At 38.0% G+C, this 19825-nt stretch overlaps 1 protein-coding gene across 2 annotated transcripts in view; it reads left to right on the top strand.

Annotated features, from left to right (window-relative positions):
- The window catches only part of satb2 (SATB homeobox 2), a 49275-nt gene extending 32053 nt beyond the window's left edge, over positions 1-17222 (top strand). The window contains exons 6-13 of one of the 2 annotated variants that reach the window (XM_059562139.1): positions 581-683; positions 1718-1759; positions 1872-2449; positions 3603-3815; positions 5040-5126; positions 5987-6139; positions 8707-8901; positions 14534-17222. In XM_059562139.1, the coding sequence (XP_059418122.1) occupies positions 581-683; positions 1718-1759; positions 1872-2449; positions 3603-3815; positions 5040-5126; positions 5987-6139; positions 8707-8901; positions 14534-15154 (1992 nt within the window). In that variant the 3' untranslated portion in view covers positions 15155-17222. The remainder of the gene's footprint in view (positions 1-580; positions 684-1717; positions 1760-1871; positions 2450-3602; positions 3816-5039; positions 5127-5986; positions 6140-8706; positions 8902-14533) is intronic. The other variant, XM_059562140.1, reaches the window with a different exon arrangement.
- Positions 17223-19825: the final 2603 nt, after the last annotated feature.

The following is a 19825-nucleotide window of genomic DNA, read 5'->3' as shown; positions in this document are numbered from 1 at the left end:
AAAATAATAATAAGCAGTATGACATAAATGAAAATGCTGGGCTCAGTGTTGCATTATGCTTGCAGATGTTCCAGTCAATGGTGTGAGTGCATGGTTAATGTAGCCTAAATATTCTAGCGTGTTTCATTCATCAATTTGAAATTTACTCAAAAATTCCTCACATTCATGGGCCATTTCTAAAAACCAGAAATTACTTCACACGAGAGAGAGAATGCGTGTGTGTGTAACTGTGGGTGTGCATCCACAATCCTTGCTCTGCTCATTTCCAGCGAGCAATCTTGGAGATTTATGTATCTGTGCATGCTGTGTTTAAGTGGAAGCCTGTGTGGGTGTTGATCCTCATATCAATTGTTTGCATATGTGTGTGGCTCTTTGTCTCTGCTCATGTCACTGTGGCTTAAAGCTTGTAGCGGCATTCGCTATCTGACTTGCCTGGGTGGCTTTCCACAGTAATGTGTTTTATAGACCATTTATCATTGCAATTTTAAGATTTTGACCATGTGTTAATTTCCATTATCGTCTGTCGTTATTCCCATTTTTTCCTTTTATTGACTTCTCTAATTTCTTTGACTTTTTCCAGAGTATGATCTCCTCAATAGCGAATAGTTCCTACTATGCTAATGTCTCAACTGCCAAGTGCCAAGAGTTTGGTCGCTGGTACAAGAAGTACAAAAAAATAAAAGGTAAGGATTCCACTGATGTCTTTATGGCTGTATTTTTACTCTGTCCAATCAGCTTTAAAACCAGGTTAAATTCTTAAGTAGCTTTGATCAAAATCGCATACTGTTTGAGTAGGTATTACTTTCGATGAAGAACCTGTCATTGTCACTGTCATGTGATTTATGGAATTAGTTGCGTCACTTCACTGCCACTGCCGACTCTTCTCCCGTGGCTTTAAGCCATAGTAAAGTGTTCACTGAATGTGCATACTGTAGTTTTATGAATTTATGAAACCACACATACTTCTCTTTTCACATACAGATTTTTGTCTACTATATAGTCGGGAACTAGGCATATTCGGACACAGGGACTGTGTTTTTTTTCGTTTTTTTTTTCAGAAATTTAATTTTCTAGCATGTGGTGAGGTATTCAAGGTCATGAGCAAGCCTTGAGTTTTGTGCTACGTTTTATAAATTATCTCTTAATGACTCCTCTTACCTGGGATGGGGTAACTTAATTAAGCCTCCTCGTAGCCTAATACAAACCACTGTTCCTTTACCCAAAATGCTGCAGGGGGTCTACCCTTGACAGGTCCTGCAAGAAGTCATCCCTTTGCTCTGCTGTTTAAGCCTCTTAGCATCCAAATGCCTGTGTCAATTTTCCTCCTCTCGTTGCCCCTTCAAAAAGTGAAATAATTACACAGCAGGACAGATCAAAGTGGGGGCTAAACCCCAAGTGCAGTGAGAGAGCGAGCAGCAGCAAAGAATAAAGCGATCCTCGGCACGCTGACAGAATAAGTGGTGTTGAGTTACACCGAGCCACCTCCATTAGTTCTGCTCCTTGCCTCCCAGAGCTAAACACTCAGCCCGCATTGCCAGATGTATGTGCCAGTGCAGAGAGACCCCACTAGATGACTCATGTGTCAGTCATACAGATGTAAACCCAAGTTGTAAAACTTTATATTCATGAAAGAACATTGTTGATTCATTGTGAGCGTGATTGAGTAAGTGAGTGAATGCTTTTGTCACTTACCTTAAGTTCCTTGTATTTGCTTCAGGGGATTATTTGTGGCAAGGACGGGAGAGCTTGGAAATCAAGGGTAAGCATCTACATTCTGATGTTTATTTGGGTAAAAGATTGTCTTTGATTTGTCTAGAAGAATACTAGAGAGTGTGTTCTAGTGGCTCATACGCATCTCTATACCTCCACAGTTGAAAGGGATAGTCTCACTGACTTCTGTGTCCTAGCCCAGCGTCCGCCCTCTCACCTGGCTGGTCTGGCGCAGCTTGGTCACTTGAACAGTGCTGGCTCTCTGGTGAAAGGTGGCTCTGGAGAACCTCAGAATTCAGCCCAGTCTCAGCCTCCATCCCAAGGGCAGCCACATACTCCATCATCTCACGGACAGCTCCATCACAGTCCTCCGCTACGGGCTCAGGTGCCTCCTCCACCTCCGCCTGCCACCCTTCAACCTCTTTTGGCACCTGGGGGACTTCTCTCACCCCAGCTCAGTCCACAGCTGGTGAGGCAGCAATTAGCCATGGCTCATCTTATCAACCAGCAGCTGGCTGTCAGCCGCCTCCTGCATCAGCATCCGCAGGCTCTTAACCAACAGTTTCTCAATCACCCACCCATCCCGCGGCCTAGCAAGTCCGGTTGCCCTGGAGAGCCCGGGTCCAACTCCTCATCTGCGGAAGTCTCCTCTGATATCTACCAGCAGGTGCGAGACGAGCTGAAAAGGGCCAGTGTCTCACAGGCAGTGTTCGCTCGAGTTGCCTTCAACCGTACACAGGTAAAGTACAGACTGCATGGTGGAGAATTTGTTATTCAGTTAATGGTCCAAAGGTTCAAAGAAAAAAATAGAGAAAGGAGACACTTCACCATATATTGTAGCAAAGAGCCCTTTCAGAACATACCAGTCACTAGGGCATGGCTATGTATTAAATATTCATGATGTATTTGTAATGATATTTGTAAATTATGTAACACTGTGAATATTGCAATGATTTTAATGCACTCTTTATTTGAACATTAAGTTTCTGTAAGTTATACCTAACAAAAAATGCTTGCAAAAGTAATATTTAAATAAATGATTTAAACATGCCTTTGGTAAGGTAAGGTAACTTTGGTAAGTGTGAATTTAGCTCAATTAATGCCAAAGCAAATGTATTTGCTTTACCATTTACCAAACTGTATTTCTTATTTTTATTTAATTGAATTAAAAATACTATGAACATTTTATTTGTAATTAATTTTAAAATGTTATAGTTTTAATTTTATATATATATATATATATTTACATTTATTCTGAATTTGTAATACCATTAAAATTGTCATATAACGGAAGTAGTGAGAGATCTTTTCTTCTTGTGATTTATATCCAGTTGATTGGATTGGGCAGTCAATTGCATGAACACTTTTTTTTCCTTTTTTTTTTCAGTGAAACATACATTTAATGTAAAATATACATTAATAAATTGTTTACAATAAAATCAATAGCATGCATTTAGAAATAGAAAGGGTGAATTTGCTAGTAAAGTATTCCAAACACAGGCCATATGTAGAAATCAGGCCATATAAAAAACAGAACTAATGCAAGTTTAATTTGGCACTGAACTAAACAAGGAATAAAGGTGTCAAAGCCGTTCTGTTGGACTTTTCAGGTATGTGAGTCGCTTTAAGCATGTCAGCGTGATAACTCTAGTATCCAGAGGTTGAATCCTCTCATACACCCTCCTGGCAGCAAACACACCTGGTGAATTCACAGAGTCACTGCAGGTCTAAATTATGTCCAATTACATCCAACATAGTGCACAGTCAGTTAAAGAGTGGGTGGATACTTACATGGTGCAGGTGAGGTTACTAGATGGAAGTGTTTCAAGAAAATGAGCCTTACACAAATCACTTCCTCTGTGCTCACATGCGTCTTTATGTGTGTTCACCAGGGCCTGTTGTCAGAGATCTTACGAAAAGAGGAGGACCCACGCTCTGCCTCTCAGTCCTTGCTAGTGAACCTCAAAGCGATGCAAAACTTCCTGAACTTACCTGAGAGTGAAAGGGACCGGATTTACCAGGAAGAGCGAGAGCGCAGCATGAACCCCCCTGTGAGTCTGCCGCAAAGCACAAACCCCAGCCCTGGTGTCCCCCGCCTCTCCCAGGTACCCCACTTTCTCACCCTTGACTACGTTCAGCCCCCTAAACATCTCTTTTCCCTGTTGCTGCTTTGTTTGTATGTTTGACTGGGTGTAGAAATACCTGAAAACTTGTGTTGTGTCTGATTCTGAATTGTTTATTTGTAGGCCTATGAGATTGCTTTTGTTTCTGTCTGGATTCATGTGATCTGTTTACCTGTTAAGTTTGGCTTACACTATGTTGTTTTCTTTGTAATCAGTATCAGGATGTTATAAAGCTAAGTAAAAAAAAAAAAGCAAGAACTTTAGTAAAGAACACTGAATTTTAGTAAACGCTGTAATCACTACTCAACTTTTAAAACCTTAAGATATTTTAAAGCACTTGCTGTCATACACTTGCCGGAAAAAAAAGAAAAGAAACTGTGCGTCATACACTAAACAACTGAGGATCACACACTACCAGACTTTTAAGTCATTCTGAACTCAACAAACTCACGCAGAAACATGCGCGTCTTTGATAGGAGATGCATGACAAATGAAAACAATATGAGTTGTAAAACTGGCTCAAAATATCACTTTCAATAGCACTGTGACTCACGGCAACTAAAGTCATGTAGTCTTCCAGCTTTAAAGGTGCCGTATGTAGGATTGACACTGAATGGTTGAACTAGGTGTTACAGTCCAAATTCAAATTATTGGAGAGGGGTTTTTTTTCACACAGCCTCTCAGACTTGAGGCACACGCAGGTTGCAAGATTGACGACACCAAAAGGAACCAAAATACAATTGGGTAAACTGTCAGTGGGCTGGTTTCAAAAAACCAAATCAAAGATCGGCATTCTGGCCCGGAACACAAATTTTCAAAGGAGAATAACTGACAGTAGTATTGTTTTTCAGATAAACAAGTATGTTAACTTAGCATGTTTCCTAAATATCTGCAAACATATTATGGTATTTTTATGCTTTAGTAAAGTCAAAAACGTACATACAGCACCTTTAAGACAACAACAAAGGTCAAATGTTTCGATCCTGACATCTTTAACTAAAGCGCACAATGTTATGCAATTTGTCTAGTAAATGTAAATGATATCTTGTCTTTGAATATTAATACATATTGACATTGACAACAATAATATGGATAACTCCCTAAAACAACCAAACTGCCTTTAAAGACAGTGGCCGCTAAGGGACAATGCTAAAACCTGACTGCTACCTTTTTACTTCTAACTTCACCCCATACCTCCCAATGCAGAAAGTGTGGGAGCGCAGCTTCGATGAACAGTTAACCCCTGACGCGTGGGCATCTATTTGGAAGAATAAGACCAAAATCACAAACTCGGTGAGGATTACATCAACACTCACTTCATTTCCTCACAGAGTGTACCTCATCCGAGACCTCTGAGATCAGCTGTATGCACAAAACTTTTCCCCATTTTGAAAATAAAAGTCAAGCTACTACAGATGTTTATATTGAAGATTTACAACTATATATATATATATATATATATATATATATATATATATATATATATATATATATATATATGTATGTTTGTTAAAGATTAAATGGTTCACACCCATCAAAACATGGGTGTACATCGGGTCCAACAGTTCTTGCCCTTGATTCTCTTAAATGTCAAAAGCAGGAAAGCATGGCTCTGCTCTTGTCATGGCATGTTTATATTAAATGACCTGGAACCTGGTGTGTGGACTTTCTAGAATGTTTGTATGAATCATTTGAATACAGCTGCTTTCAACCTCAGGACCATTGTAAATGAATTCATGCTGATAATAAAAAAATCTTTCTGATATGAGAACAAAGTTCCCATTCTTTGGTCTTAGGGAATGTGGTTGTGTATTATCATTACTATTATGTCTGTATATGTTTATCTCACAATCGTTTTTACTGGGGAATGTGAGATTACTTGTCTGTGCCTGCAGGGAAACTTCAAACATTGAATGAGAAAACACACCACTCTAAAATCAATACACCATACTTCAAACACATACTAAAAAGAGTTTACTAACGGGATGCTTTAATGATTCATCTGCTAAAATCTCAGTACTGTACATTGCTGGTATGAACAAGGGTCTAAAATGTAATTCATGAATATTATCTCGTAGTGTACTCTCTCTAGTAATTATGAATATTTATCTAACCAATATGTCTTTGTTGCTTTTACCGCTGGACCCTCACAGTCCAAAACTTCTGGTCCTAACCCTGACCTTCCCCTGAAACTGGAGCCGCTGGTTAACATCACCTCAGCCATTTATGACGAAATCCAGCAGGAGATGAAACGGGCAAAAGTGTCTCAGGCGCTTTTCGCCAAGGTGGCAGCCAACAAGAGCCAAGTAAGAATGGATTTTTTTCATTATTGTTAATAAACTGGACACCTTTCCATCCATCCATAATGGACTTACCATAATGCCAATACTAAACTATTCAAATACAAATTCTAAACTAGCTTCATCTATGTAAACTATTTTACACTGAAAATACACAAAAAAACCTAATAATTTTGTTTCCTACTATTCAAGTACATTTTGCATACGGGTTTGCATTTTATTTCAGTGTACAGGAGAATTAAAACAACTTGGTATTTTCATGTGATAATTATTAATAATATATTTAATGCATTTAAGAAATGTATGATAACAGTAAAAATAAGGTTCTTCGGATTCTTGAGAGATCCTTTTATTATAAAAAATTATAAATACAAATAAGTTATTAATTATTTTATAATTCATATAAATATAAATATTAAATATTTCTAGGTGCTTGAAATATTAAGGCAAAGAATATTTGAGACACTTCGTTTTTAAAGTGATTAGTTTTTTTCTAAAAAGATATTAAGATTACACTTAGCTAACATGTTCTTTCCTCGGTCAGTGTAGAGGAAGTAACGGTGTCCGTATGTGCAGACTGTTATATCTGATTCTGGCACGTCTCTGCAGTTGCTAAACAAAAACATCAACATCAACAGATGCCTTACATTTATTTATCTCTGACTTACCGTTCCAGATCCTGCCAAAGAATCTCACTCTTTCTTTCAGTGCCTTAGCCAGTCTCTCCCATGAGTCATGGCTTATGTTGTGATATAGACGTGCATCCAGTGATCCATAGATTGATTTGACTTCTTTCCTCAAACCATTTACATTGACACCTGTTCCCAGACATCTTTATAAAGAATGCAGAATACTGTCACTAAAACTATAAGGCAAAGAAGTGTAATAGACAATGTTTTTGAGGCCTTGAAAAACTCAAACATTTTCTAACTTAAGAAAACATAGTTTTATAGTAAGCCAGTTATAGTCATAGTAGCAGTTATGAAAAGAATATCACTGGATTCTACTTTTGTTTTTTAAAATAAATCTTCATACTTATTCATAACAGAGTACAAAAATAACAGTTAAAAGGACTTGCTTGAAGCTATTTCAGTTTCTGTTTTCCTCATATATATGCATATGTATTTCAAATAAATGCTGTTCATTCAAATTTCTATTCACCAAATTATCAATTTGTTAATCAGCATAATATAATGATTTCATGTGACAGGATCATGTGACACTGAAGACTGGAGTAGTGACTGCTGAAAATACAGCTTTGCCATCACAGAAATAAATGACTTTTAAAAATAATTTATAACAGAAAACTATTATTTTAAATTGTAATATTATTTCAGAATATTACTATTTTTCATGACCTAAAATATATATATTATATATATATATATATATATATATATATATATATATATATATATATATATATATATATATAAATGTGTGTGTGTGTGTGTGTGTGTGTGTGTGTGTGTGTGTGTGTGTGTGTGTGTGTGTGTGTGTTTGTGTGTGTATGTATTACAATAATAAGAAGAGTAAAAATAGGAATCAGAGATGTGTGTATATGGATGTTAAAATTTCCCAATTCACCTGCCATGGACAGCTATGGGAAAAAAAATTGGACCCTTGCCACATACCTTTGTTAGTGCAAAGGACAACAACAATCCCATTCTTTAACGTAAACTGGAAAAACATGGCATTCAATTCAGAGAGTTGATAAATACATTTCTTAAAGCTTTTGGACCATTTGTTTGTCTCTGTCTCATTTAAATAAAAGAGAGATAATTGATTTAGTCAAATATGATCCCACTCCCAGCTGTGCCTAATTCTAATGTTCCATATTATAGCCTAAGAGAGCTTCAATCTCTGCTTCTTGCTTTACTAAGGAAATTATTATGTTGTGGGATGGCTTTGCAGGTGCAGACACCTCATCTAGTGGCATACGTTTGAGCAGTCTTTGCGTGTTTGTGTGTATGTGTCAGCAAAGTGCTCCTCTGCTGTTGTGTGTGTGTGTGTGTGTGTGTGTGTGTGTGTGTGTGAGACAGATGCGGTTAGGTCTCACAGGTCTGGGGTCGGGTGGGGGGGGTCACGGCTGAACGCGCCCATCTGCTGCAGCTGGCCAGTAGGAGCTTAGGGAGAAGGAAAGAGAGGGAGAGATGCTCAGGTCATTAACAATGTGAGCTGGAAGTGGTTGGCTGCACACAACAGCTGGTGTCATAGACTGGCCTAGTCTAGCAGAGATAATCAAATCTTCCTAATCTCCCACCATTTAACTCTCTCTTTCTCTCAGCTCCTTCAGTGCACTTGTGATGCTTTGTGGTGGTAGTTGTTTACTCTAAAGTAAACTTTACAGTCATAAAATAAACATGGACAAGGGGTGAATTGCTTCACTTCCCATTCTGTCGATCATGTCCCCCTGTTAAAATGACATAAATGCCCCAAAAATGGAAGAGTTGGCACTTTAGTTGGTAATGAACTAAGCAGGCAAGGCATATATTGTTACTATTTAGTGTTATTGTTGGAAAAATTCCTTCAGCAAAACAAAATGTGTAATGAAACCTCGTCCCTTCTACAAGGGATGGCTTTGTGAGCTGCTTCGCTGGAAAGAGAGTCCCAGTCCGGAGAACAGGACACTCTGGGAGAACCTGTGTACTATCCGGAGGTTTCTGAGCCTTGCACAAGCGGACAGGGATCTGGTGTATGAGGAAGAGTCCCGCCATCACCACAGTGAACGGCTTCACACTGTACTACACTTACCCACTGACCCTCAGGTGAGTTTGTGAAACATCAAATTGCATACTTTCATATTGCATACAGAAATGTGTGCAAAAAGAAAGCAATTTAATATGACGTTTGAACTGCAAAATGGTCATGTTATAAGAAATTAAATGTTCCCTGATTCTTCCCGCTCCAGAAAGGCCAATTATGAAATGTTTGTTTTTACCTTCTATAACTTTCTGTTGTCAGGCAGATAAATAAATGAACACAATTTATATGCCCACATTTATGTCAAAAACAGTGTTCACTTTACAGCATGTTTTTATGATTCTAACAAAGTGTCACGCAGGATTTGCATAGAGTTTGTCCCTCAAGTTGTTCCAAACCTGTACATATTTTTTATTATTATTTTCAATGCAAAAGAAGATATTCTGAAGAATGTTGGTGGCCAAACAGTTGACAGAAGCCACTGACATCCATAATAGAAAAAAAAATTGTATGGAAGTCAAATGCTACTGTACATTCAACTGTTCGCTCACCAAACATTCTTCAAAATATCTTCTTGTATTCAGCAGAAAAAAAAGCTTGTGCAGGTTTGGAACAAGTGGAGGGTGAGTAAACGATGAGAGAATCTTATTTTTTGAGTGAACTATCCCTTTAAAGGCACAGCACTGAAAAAGGCCCTGTTAAACACAAAGAAGGTTGACTCCGATGAAGAATGGTCCAGTAAAATGTCATTTACCTATTTATTTTATTTACATTTTTAAAATTATTTCTATTTTGTCCATTAAAAATGTCTGTTTAATTCTAAGAGAGAGGGGTTTTTTGTACAAGAAACTTTGTTTAAAATTAAAAGTAAAAAATGTATAATTTGAAAAAAATGCATAAGACTTAGAGGAAATAGTAAAAATTATTTTGAGTTCTGCATAAATGTTTTAAGCAAACTTCTCTTGAGATCATATAAATGTGTTCATTGTGAACACTTCTTTGATGTTTCAGGTTTAATATCAGCATCATTTATGCAGCATTCCTGCCAACATCTAATAACCCAACACACCCCAACCTTTTCTCTCTCTCTCTCTCTCTCTCTCTCTCTCTCTCTCTCTCTCTCACACACACACACACACACACACACACACACACACGGACACACACACAGAATTCCAAATAACATGCTACTGATTAAATGGACTTTCCCCTATTCCAGCTGGGGTCATTATAGTAAAGACTGTGGACAAACACTTTACCAGTATTAACATAGACATGCATTCATACACGGTATACAAACACATATCTACACACTAATTCTTATATGTAAATACTTGCACACACAAACGGCATACACATAAATCTACAAACACTTGGATCAATGCTTTCCACCTTCTTTTAACCTACTCTTCTTTCTCACCCGGCCAGTAAAGCATTGCAGTTTAATTAACTCAGAATGATTGCTGTTTATTAACATTTATTAACTTAAGTTGAGCAGCTGTATTAAGATTAAATTCAAAAAAAAAAATATGACAGAATGGCTTTTAGTTACTGTCTTAGTCCATCATGTCTGTTTCTCTCTTGCTCGCTTTCTCTTTTATGTCAGTGGAATAAACAGTCTGCTGGCAGCATGTGTGTGTGTGTAAATATACTCATTTATGTGTTTTGGGCGCAGAAGGAAATGCCCCATTAGGACACACCCTGACAGACAGTGCCACCACAGCCCTGATATTAATAATTACAGGAAGAGAAGGAACACACATACAGACACACACATATGCACATACACACACGTGTAAGGACTCAAGGGACTTCACTACAGTAAGTCTCTTTAGTAAATCCACACAGCTTTGACCATGAACTCTTGTGCAATATTGATCATAAAAGCATACATATGTTGAGGATAGTCAGTGCATTTACTAAAGCACCGTGTTGCTAAAAGGATCTGTACCAGACACCTTTTCTATTATTTATTTATTTATTTATTTGTATTATGTTTATATCATATTGGGCACGTATTGTTGTATTTTTATTCCTATGTTATCTTTAATTGAAAAAAAATATGAGTGTAATATTAAATGAGAACATTATAATATAAATATCATATAACATTTTCTTTTTGATTTAGTTTTTTTATGTGATGTAATATTGTGGTGCTTTTTGAGACTTCTATTGACAGTGAATGTAGACTAAGAATGTACAGTTGAACATGTCTAACAACTAACAATTCTATTTATTTTGATTCTGTATATATCATACAGAGCACATATATACATAATAAAACAAATAATAAAAATACAATAAAAGAAATACATAAATTGCAAGATTGCAAGAAGTGTCAACATGAAAAGGCCAAACATTTCATGTTTGCGCATTTGTGTCCTGTGTTTTTGTTTTTATTTTATTTTTTTTGTTTTGTTTTGTTTTTGTAATAGTAGTAGTAGTAGTAATAGGAGTAGTAGTAATGAGGGTCTCTACTCATATCAAAATACCCAGCAGCCCCCTCGGTTCCAGCCTGCCTGCCACCCAGCTGCTTATGCAGACATGAGCATCTTAATGAATGAACACACATGCAGCACATACATGTATACGGTTTATTTAGCAGATACCACCTCATTGTGACCAACATAACTCACTGATGTATTTACCTAACCTTTATAAGATCACCAAACACCACTCAATAATCCAGAACAAGTCCCCCTTTGGTTTTAACCAGGAACATTCACGTGTCAAACAAAATAAAATGTGATTTGTGTACTCTCATAAGACAAGGTGCAGTAAGACAATTTTAATAATATTAAAAGTGTATCTTGTCTTTACCCATTTAGAATAGGTTTTGACCTGGAGAGAAGACGTTCGATTTATATTTATTTGTATAGAGCATAAATAATTAGCATAAATATTTTTTTAAGTTTTATAGAGAATTTTTGGAAAAAAATCTTGCAATATTCTTTCCTTTTTTTCTTTTTCTTTTTTTAAGCACTCCATGACAGGTCCATGTGAGACCCTGGGTACAGCTCACCCCACCTCAGGGATACACTCACACTTACACACTCTACATGTAGATGGCTGACCTGGTCCCATGTCGTCTGCACACTGTTTCTGCAGTGCATGTGTATGGTCGGTCTTAAGTGCCTCCCTTTGCTCATTTGGCAAGACATTTCTTATGAATAATTTCACCTTTGTCTTTGCGAAATTGGATGCTGCAGACCCTGCCATGTGGAATGGGACCCCGATTGAGTGCTGGGGTAGGGGGAGTAAGATAATTGTAAGATTAAGTTTTAAAAAAATACAGTCAGTTATTGAAAACAGTCACAGATGTGCAATTTAAAGTTACATTGGGAGATGTCACATTTGCCAAAACAAAAATGTAAAATTTGAGATCAAATTAAATTATAATTTGCAGTAACAAGCTTACATACTAGGACTAGTGATTAATGCATGAGTAAAAATCTTTTAATTTTGTGGACTGCCTAATCTCTACACATTCACAAAAAAATATCGAAACACAAACGCACACACATGCACGTACTTTATATGACTCACCCATTCCTGAGATATTGCAATGTGGGGAAGAAAAATTATGATGCACAAGATAATTGGAGAAGGTGAAGTCATGCACAAGCAAACCAACAGAAAAGTGTCTTCCTCATCATTACATATTTATCTGCCTGTTAATGGTGTCTCCAGTGGCAACACAGCCCCCTTTTATTCCTGCCTCCATCCCCATGAGGGTCAGTCCTCATTAAGAATCAACTGAATTTTTTATGTTCTATAATTCTTTCATACTTCTTCACCATAATTTGCCTTAATTTGTGTTTAAAGGGAAAAAAATATAGATTCTCTTAATGCAGTGAACTCACAGACCTGTCCCAGCTTGAAATTAGAAAAGAAGCGATGGAGATGAATTTTTTTTTTAAGTAAGACGTGCAGAGAAAAATGGCTCTGTGTCCAAATGTGACTCTTGTGGTTGAGAAGACGTTGTTTAAGAACTGAGTAGGTGAATGAATTGGATGGTGGAGGAAATCGGAGGTTGGCTTTATTACTAAAGCAGGGTTTTGAAATGGAGTCACTCCTCTGGCTTGGCAGAAAGGCTCTTCATTAACATCAACCATTAGAGCACAGGAACTGGAATATTAGGCTCTTTACTCTGAATGGTCTGTTGGAGGACTCACTTCATCTCTGAATTTGAAAATATCTGATAGGATGCCAAAACAATGGCATAATTGTTTGAGCTGTGCATTTTGGATATGTCTTTGGAACGTACCTAAATTGTTCCCAGAATTTCATAAAATAATATACACAACAAGCAAACATATACAGGATGAATGGGTTTGTGAATGTGTGTGTGTGTGTGTGGTCTCTTTAGCTAAGCTAACGGGTATTTTGCACTGTTATGCCTTGTGGTCAATCTAGTTATTCACCATCTTCAAACTTCTTTGACATTTCTTTTTCTTGTCCTTTCTTGTGGCCTCTGTTTGTTTCTCTGAGACATGGAAAGTAATACATTATGGAGAAATAGAGAAGAAAAAGAATAAACCTACACACTTCCTGTAAAGCGCCAACCCAAAACAGCCCCCACAAGTGAAATCGGAGCAATTTCATGGTCTGGCCTGCCCTCAATATTATTTAAAAATACCCTGTTATTATTTAGGGAATAGAGAGAGAGCAGGAGAGAGACAGAGAGAGAGAGGGGCATGACTATTATCTTTATGTAGGTCCTTTAATTTTAATGCACCGCAGATTTATAGCTTAGCATTCCAGTGTGGAGGCACTGGGCACCCCACCCTGGTCATAAACTCAGCAGGACAGCGCCACAGACTTCGATAGCTCAGCTGTGATATACTGCACCTTCTCTTGTATCAGAGCTTTCCAGATACCTATTCTTTTCCTCTTAGTAAATAGTCTATCTGCTATTTACTCCTAATCCTATTTTACCACTTTTTTATACTCTGTCCCCCAGTGCCCACAGTAGAAGAAATTGGCAGATTTATTGACAAACATATTGAGTGTCTGAGAACCTCTGCAAAAAAACAATAGTGTAGTTCTTTTGTTAGTCTGCTAACTTGTTGGAAAATGCTAATGATTATACTGTGTTTGTATAAGACAATAGCATATGAAAACAATCTCACGTCTAATGTCAAAATCAAAAGTGTCATGTCTTGCTGTCTGTGTTTTTGCATTACTTTAACTGTTAAATTTAGCAGCCACTAGTTTGTGCTAACAGGGATGGAATTTATCCCTGTCAAAATGACAGATGAAACCAACTTACCACTATACTTCAAATGTTTTTTTTTTCAAAACACATTTCTTCATAATTTATAACTCAGATTCTTTTGATGTAATTTATTTTGGTTTTGATGTGTATTTGTTCAGCTTCTTCCTCTGTTGAATTTCATGTGGTTGATGTGTCAGTTCAGATGCTTTTATTTGCCTTGATGGTCTCAAAATATGATACAGTGACAATATATTTAATCTTGTGGAATTATGTGTACACTATACATAGTTAAACATTTATAGCCTGGAACAGTCTGATTGGATTAATATGTGAGATCACATACATATTAGCTCCAAGAAACATTCATTGAGAAGATACTTTGAAGCAGTTTTTCAATTATTCCATACTGCTAACGCTTGTTTATAAGTTTAGGAAAGAGATCACTCACCCAGCTAATAACTTTTTAACTTTCTTACCAGGCACTTCACAGACAGCCCATGCAGCCACTGAAGGACCACTCTCCCATCCGAGAAGAACCTGTTCCCAGTTCTGGACCCGAAGAGAACCCTCAGGCTAATGCAGGTTCAGGCAACAGTGGAGTGGTTTGCAACATCACAAAAAAACCTCGCTCGCGCACCAAGATCTCTCTGGAGGCACTAGGCATCTTACAGAGCTTTATCCAAGATGTGGGCCTCTACCCTGACCAGGAAGCTATCCACACCCTTTCAGCCCAGTTAGATCTGCCCAAACACACTATTGTTAAGTTCTTCCAGAATCAGCGTTATCATGTGAAGCATCATGGCCGACTAAAGGAGCTTGGATCTGAGGGCGGCGGTGTAGATGTTGCTGAATATCATGATGAGGAGCTGCTCTCCAGTTCAGAGGATGCGGAATCCAGTGAAGATGGCCACGAGGAGATGTACAGTGGGCATGAAAATGCACCAGCCAGAGCAGCCAACTCTGTTTCAACTACAGCTGTTTCATCAGGCCTGGATGAGAATAAAGACAAAAACCTGCCTCTGGGATCAGCCAGACCCAGCTCCCTGCCCCCTTGTGGTTCTTCCCCAAGTCCCCGAGACCAAGCAGAATATCAGAGATAAAACAGTCTCAACAAAGACTATACTGTAGGTGGGGGAAAGGCAAGGAGTGAGCACTTACAGCTATTCTGTAGTGGATGAGAGAGTGTTGCGGACAGCTTAGAAACTTTTTGACAAAGACACAGTGTCCTCTGAAGACCTGTAAAAGGCAAACCAAACCAGACAAGATCTGCATTTTGATTAAGGTGGCAAGTAAAGTTTTGTTGTAGAAAAATCTGTTTCTACTTCTGGCCTCATACCTCACAAGTTACTTACATGGGTGGCATGGTACGGAAGCGATCCCTTTGGTGTACTACAAGGAAATAATTTGGTTAGCTGGGAAGCATTCATTTTCTAGATGTAAATCATCAAACTAAGGCAAGATAGCTGCATCAACCCCAAGATGTCTCAAGCATTCAAACTTGCATGCTAAGAATGTCAAGAAGGCCAGTCTTTGTGTTTCATTTCTAATCTGAGAGCAGGGGGTCTCTCGCAAAATACCACTATACATGCCCCCTCTTTATCTTTACAGGGTTAAAATGGCAGGGACAGTGCTTTAGATGAGCCAGTGATCTCCTATAGGACACCAACAACACCACTGCTGTCCGATCAGGGAGCCTAGTGGGCGGCTGTGGCTGTCCGCATCTTCCCCTCCATGATGGGGCATTCTGGTGGTCACCAGCTGAGGGCCGTGCTTGACTGCTAAAGTGGTTGGTTGAGTTGGAGGTACAGATGAGATCTTGGGTGTACACATCAGCCCAGCCCAGGAACACTACTATAAACATGTGGTGTGCTGAAAGGTCCACAGTTAGCCCAGTGGCGCTTTTGAAGACTATGCCATCCTTCCCAACCACAACCGTCATTCCAAGCAGTCCCACACAGTTCAAGAAATCACTCTTTTACCCCCACTACCCATGCACACCCAATACAGACTGTGCAATCAGTTACTCCTGTCCAGTGGTTGAAGGTTTGCTTTATACAGATATGTTTAGACCGAAGGTTTCATTCCAGTTTTGCTCTCTCTACATTTAAAAGACAGTAAGAATAAAACATAATTGGCAGGAGGACTGACTGCTATGGACAGAAGGACAACAGTGAGGGTGTAGTCTAACTGCATCTGCCTCTAGCCTAGTGGAGAAGAACCATTTCCAGCAACTGTGCTTGTGTTGAAGTGCGGTAGTCCTTCTCTCTTCCATCACATCCCACTGCTTTCTCTTTTACTGACTGATGCCCACAATGTCCTGATTTGACCACACTTGACCACACCCAATTCCACAGCACTATTTATTGCTATCTTCACCCTCAATTATTATTGTTGTTATTGTTATTATTGTTATTATGGTTGTTCTTGCTGTTATATTTAGTTCTATTTTCATGGTCTAATATCAGCTTTTGGCTTGCAGCAGATGTTTTGGTAATGAGAGACGTTGTGAAAGAAAGTAACACTGCCAAAACAGAGAGGAATGAATTGGAAGCAGTTACTGAAGTTACTGAGTGAATCATGTGATATATCAGCATTATGTGCTTTTCCAAAGAGAACAGCACTTGGAAGATGATATGTTGAATATTAAAACAAAAGAAATAAGAGGAATCAGTGGAATTTATATGATCTTATTGTGCATAAGATGACAATCCTTCTTTTGAGCCAGTCAGAACTCAGCAAGCATTCTGATTTAAACTTTGATCAGTGTAACTTGAGGCAACATGGCCACCTATTGCAAATCATCCATGACACCGTGGCAACACTTGTATCCAGGGTTCTGATTTGTTTTTAAGAATCAGCTGCTACTTGCTCTTTCATGGGAAATAGACAAAATATTGTTGTTAACCTTATGCTAACCCTTAAACTATTTTTGTGTCAAACAAATGTAAATTGTGGTCTATGTCCATGTTTTGTCTATTACAAATGGAAATGTTTTGTTTAGAATCTTTAATGTGTAAAATGCTGATGTGGTCTTTGCAATTACTTTGAGCATCCTGACTTTTTCACATAGGCACAGTGTCCACACCTGTACATGCCTATGACTATTGCATTCCAGCAGAACATTAGTAAAAAATGGGGATACACATACATACACATTTTCTCAGAATATATAGGTATTTATACCTATATTATACCTATAACTGTTGACACTTTAGGCAACCTTAGACTAAGTTGTGCTTCTCTGCTGCTCACCTCTCCAGAGAGACTGAACTTCTAACATTTTCTGTCCTATTTACCCATCTGCATCATTGGCTCATTTCAATTTCACTCTTGCTGTTTGTTTGATTATGTGATTTTTATTCATGTTCACTGACAACAGTCCACAGTATCTCAGGTTATTTCAACCTCTTACTAGTCATTAAAAACCTTTAATGTTAGTTACATTTACATATCGTCATTCTCTCTAAGTGGTCCAAAACACTTTGTCTTTGTATCTTACAGTAAATGGTACAAATGGTAAAAGTTGCTTATCATATGTTGCGTTGGATAATGGAAAGAGCTATTGAATGACAAGACACACAATCTACACTGTGAAATCTTGGATACCTGTAGGTTTTGCAAAAGGTCTTTAATAACACGGTAGTGTTTGATTTCTTGATCTACACCTTACTTAAGCCTGCCAATCATTTACCAGTTTTGGAGGCCTACACCTCCCCTTTCGTTACTCTCCGAACATCATCTCCAAATCCCGCCACCCTGCTGAGTCTAGATCAGCTGGAGACAAGCACTTCTGATGCGTCCAATCCCATACACATCCCAAATTATCCTCATAAATGATGAAAGCATGTGCACACGTGTCTGTGTGTCCTAGACTGGTGTTTAACCTACCATGGGGGTGGCTTACCACTCAGTGGGAGCGAACAACCACACACTTCTTCTTCTTCTCCATCACCACCTCCTCTCCGTCTTTGTCAGAGTTAGTGACAAGTGTGATGGCGAGGAGAAACAAAGAAGATTCCAGGAGTCCCTGATGAGCACTAGGTCAAGGTCACTGCCTAATTATCCATGTCTTTCATTTTCATTCTGTCATTTCAGTTTCCGTACCATCCTATCTGTTCCCTCATTTTCTCATTCACCAGGCGGGAAAGTAATCGTTGTCTCCCATGCTGTGGTTTCGAGGTTAAGTGGAAGTGATCATGTCTCTTTGTGGAGAGGCTAGTTCCATAAGAGGCAGCAGAATCCCAGAGTGGCATGTCTGAGAAGTGTTGTGGTTAAGACAAAGGCTTGGTTGGACTCTTTAGTTTAGCCATTTGTTTGGTATCTGGTGTCTACAAAGCCACTATAACATTATATTGACTTTCAAAGGATTTGAATGGAAAAGCTGAAGGCCTCTAAGGCCACTTCCTTGTTTTTACATTCATTATTTAGACAATTAGATTTGGAAAACCTGAGTTTTATCCTGTATCATATAAATATGAAATTTACAGATACACAGGAATGTCCTTAACCAATAAATAAATAAATAAATAAAATGATTATAATTATTTTCAATACCCCATGGATTTCTGAGGAAGGATGTTTTGTTTATCTTGCTAATGCTTTAGTTTGTCATACAGTGCCTCTGAACTAAAAACAATGCTCCAGTTTTTGCTTTGGGATTACAAAATTAGATGATCACATAATTTTCATCGTTTCGTAATCACAAACGCCTACAATGTGAATCAGGATTGCCACTTCTAAATTCCTTGTCAATCGAATGCATTGTCATTATCACTAAGTGATAATTAACTTATGTGCATCATTTGGCTTCTTTGTTTGTATGACAAAGTTTTTTTTTTAAAAATGCTGTTGTTTAAATAAAGTGCATTCAAGGAAATGGAACTATTGCATGTGGGTTTGTTCTACCTGCAGACTGTTGACTAAACTGGGTGGTCCACAAGTCAAATTGCTTTATCCTTAGTCCACATTACGGTTACAGAAGTTAAAATAAAGCTGTGATTAATGCACAATGCTAAGTTGTTTTGAGCAGAGGGATTAGAAGTGGAGAAAAATGAGTGGAAAGAAACAAATACAGTTTCACTTGTACATCAAAGCAATCTAAAAAAAAACATAATAGGAAAAGTTACTGTTTCATGCTTATCCATTTAGGATCATTTTAATTAAATAAATCACTTGATACTACAATCTAGTGAGTAATATTCCATCATATTGCTTCGATGTCTGTCTGAAGTGTTTCTATAAATCAGACTTGCATAAGTAAATTCCTTAGAATCGGACATTATTCAAAATATCAGTTTTGTCCCAACTGAAACCAAACCTGACATTTAAACACAATAAACAAGAACTACACTGAGGAAAGATTCCTGCATCAATAATTCCACACATTATTGCATTTTACAACCTGTTTGCTGAAGGCTTTTTTGCATTCATTCTATTGTGTGCTCTCTTGGGCTTATTGTGGGTTATGAAATGCACATTTACATACAAGTGATAAACTTTCACTCGCATTAAATCCACTGAATTGCCTCAGCATATGTGACAATTTTTATCATTTATTATTCTGTGCAAAGATGAGAATTGCTTTATGTGAAACCCCATAAGTCCCTTAACCACACATAGCCCTTGACACTAAAGCCACAGCTGAGCTCAGAGTCCTCTCTCTGGCCACCTGCCAGGCTTCCCTCCTTTCCATGGTTCCATTCTTGCAGTGGTGTCCTCTGGTTTTCATTCCACACCAGCCCTCCAATCTCCTAAATTGAATTTATTATTCG

The sequence above is a fragment of the Carassius carassius genome, chromosome 11 (genome assembly GCF_963082965.1).
Source record: "Carassius carassius chromosome 11, fCarCar2.1, whole genome shotgun sequence".
Classification (NCBI taxonomy): domain Eukaryota; kingdom Metazoa; phylum Chordata; class Actinopteri; order Cypriniformes; family Cyprinidae; genus Carassius; species Carassius carassius.
The sequence above is the reverse complement of the archived record's forward strand: the minus strand, read 5'-3'. Positions and strand labels throughout refer to the sequence as shown.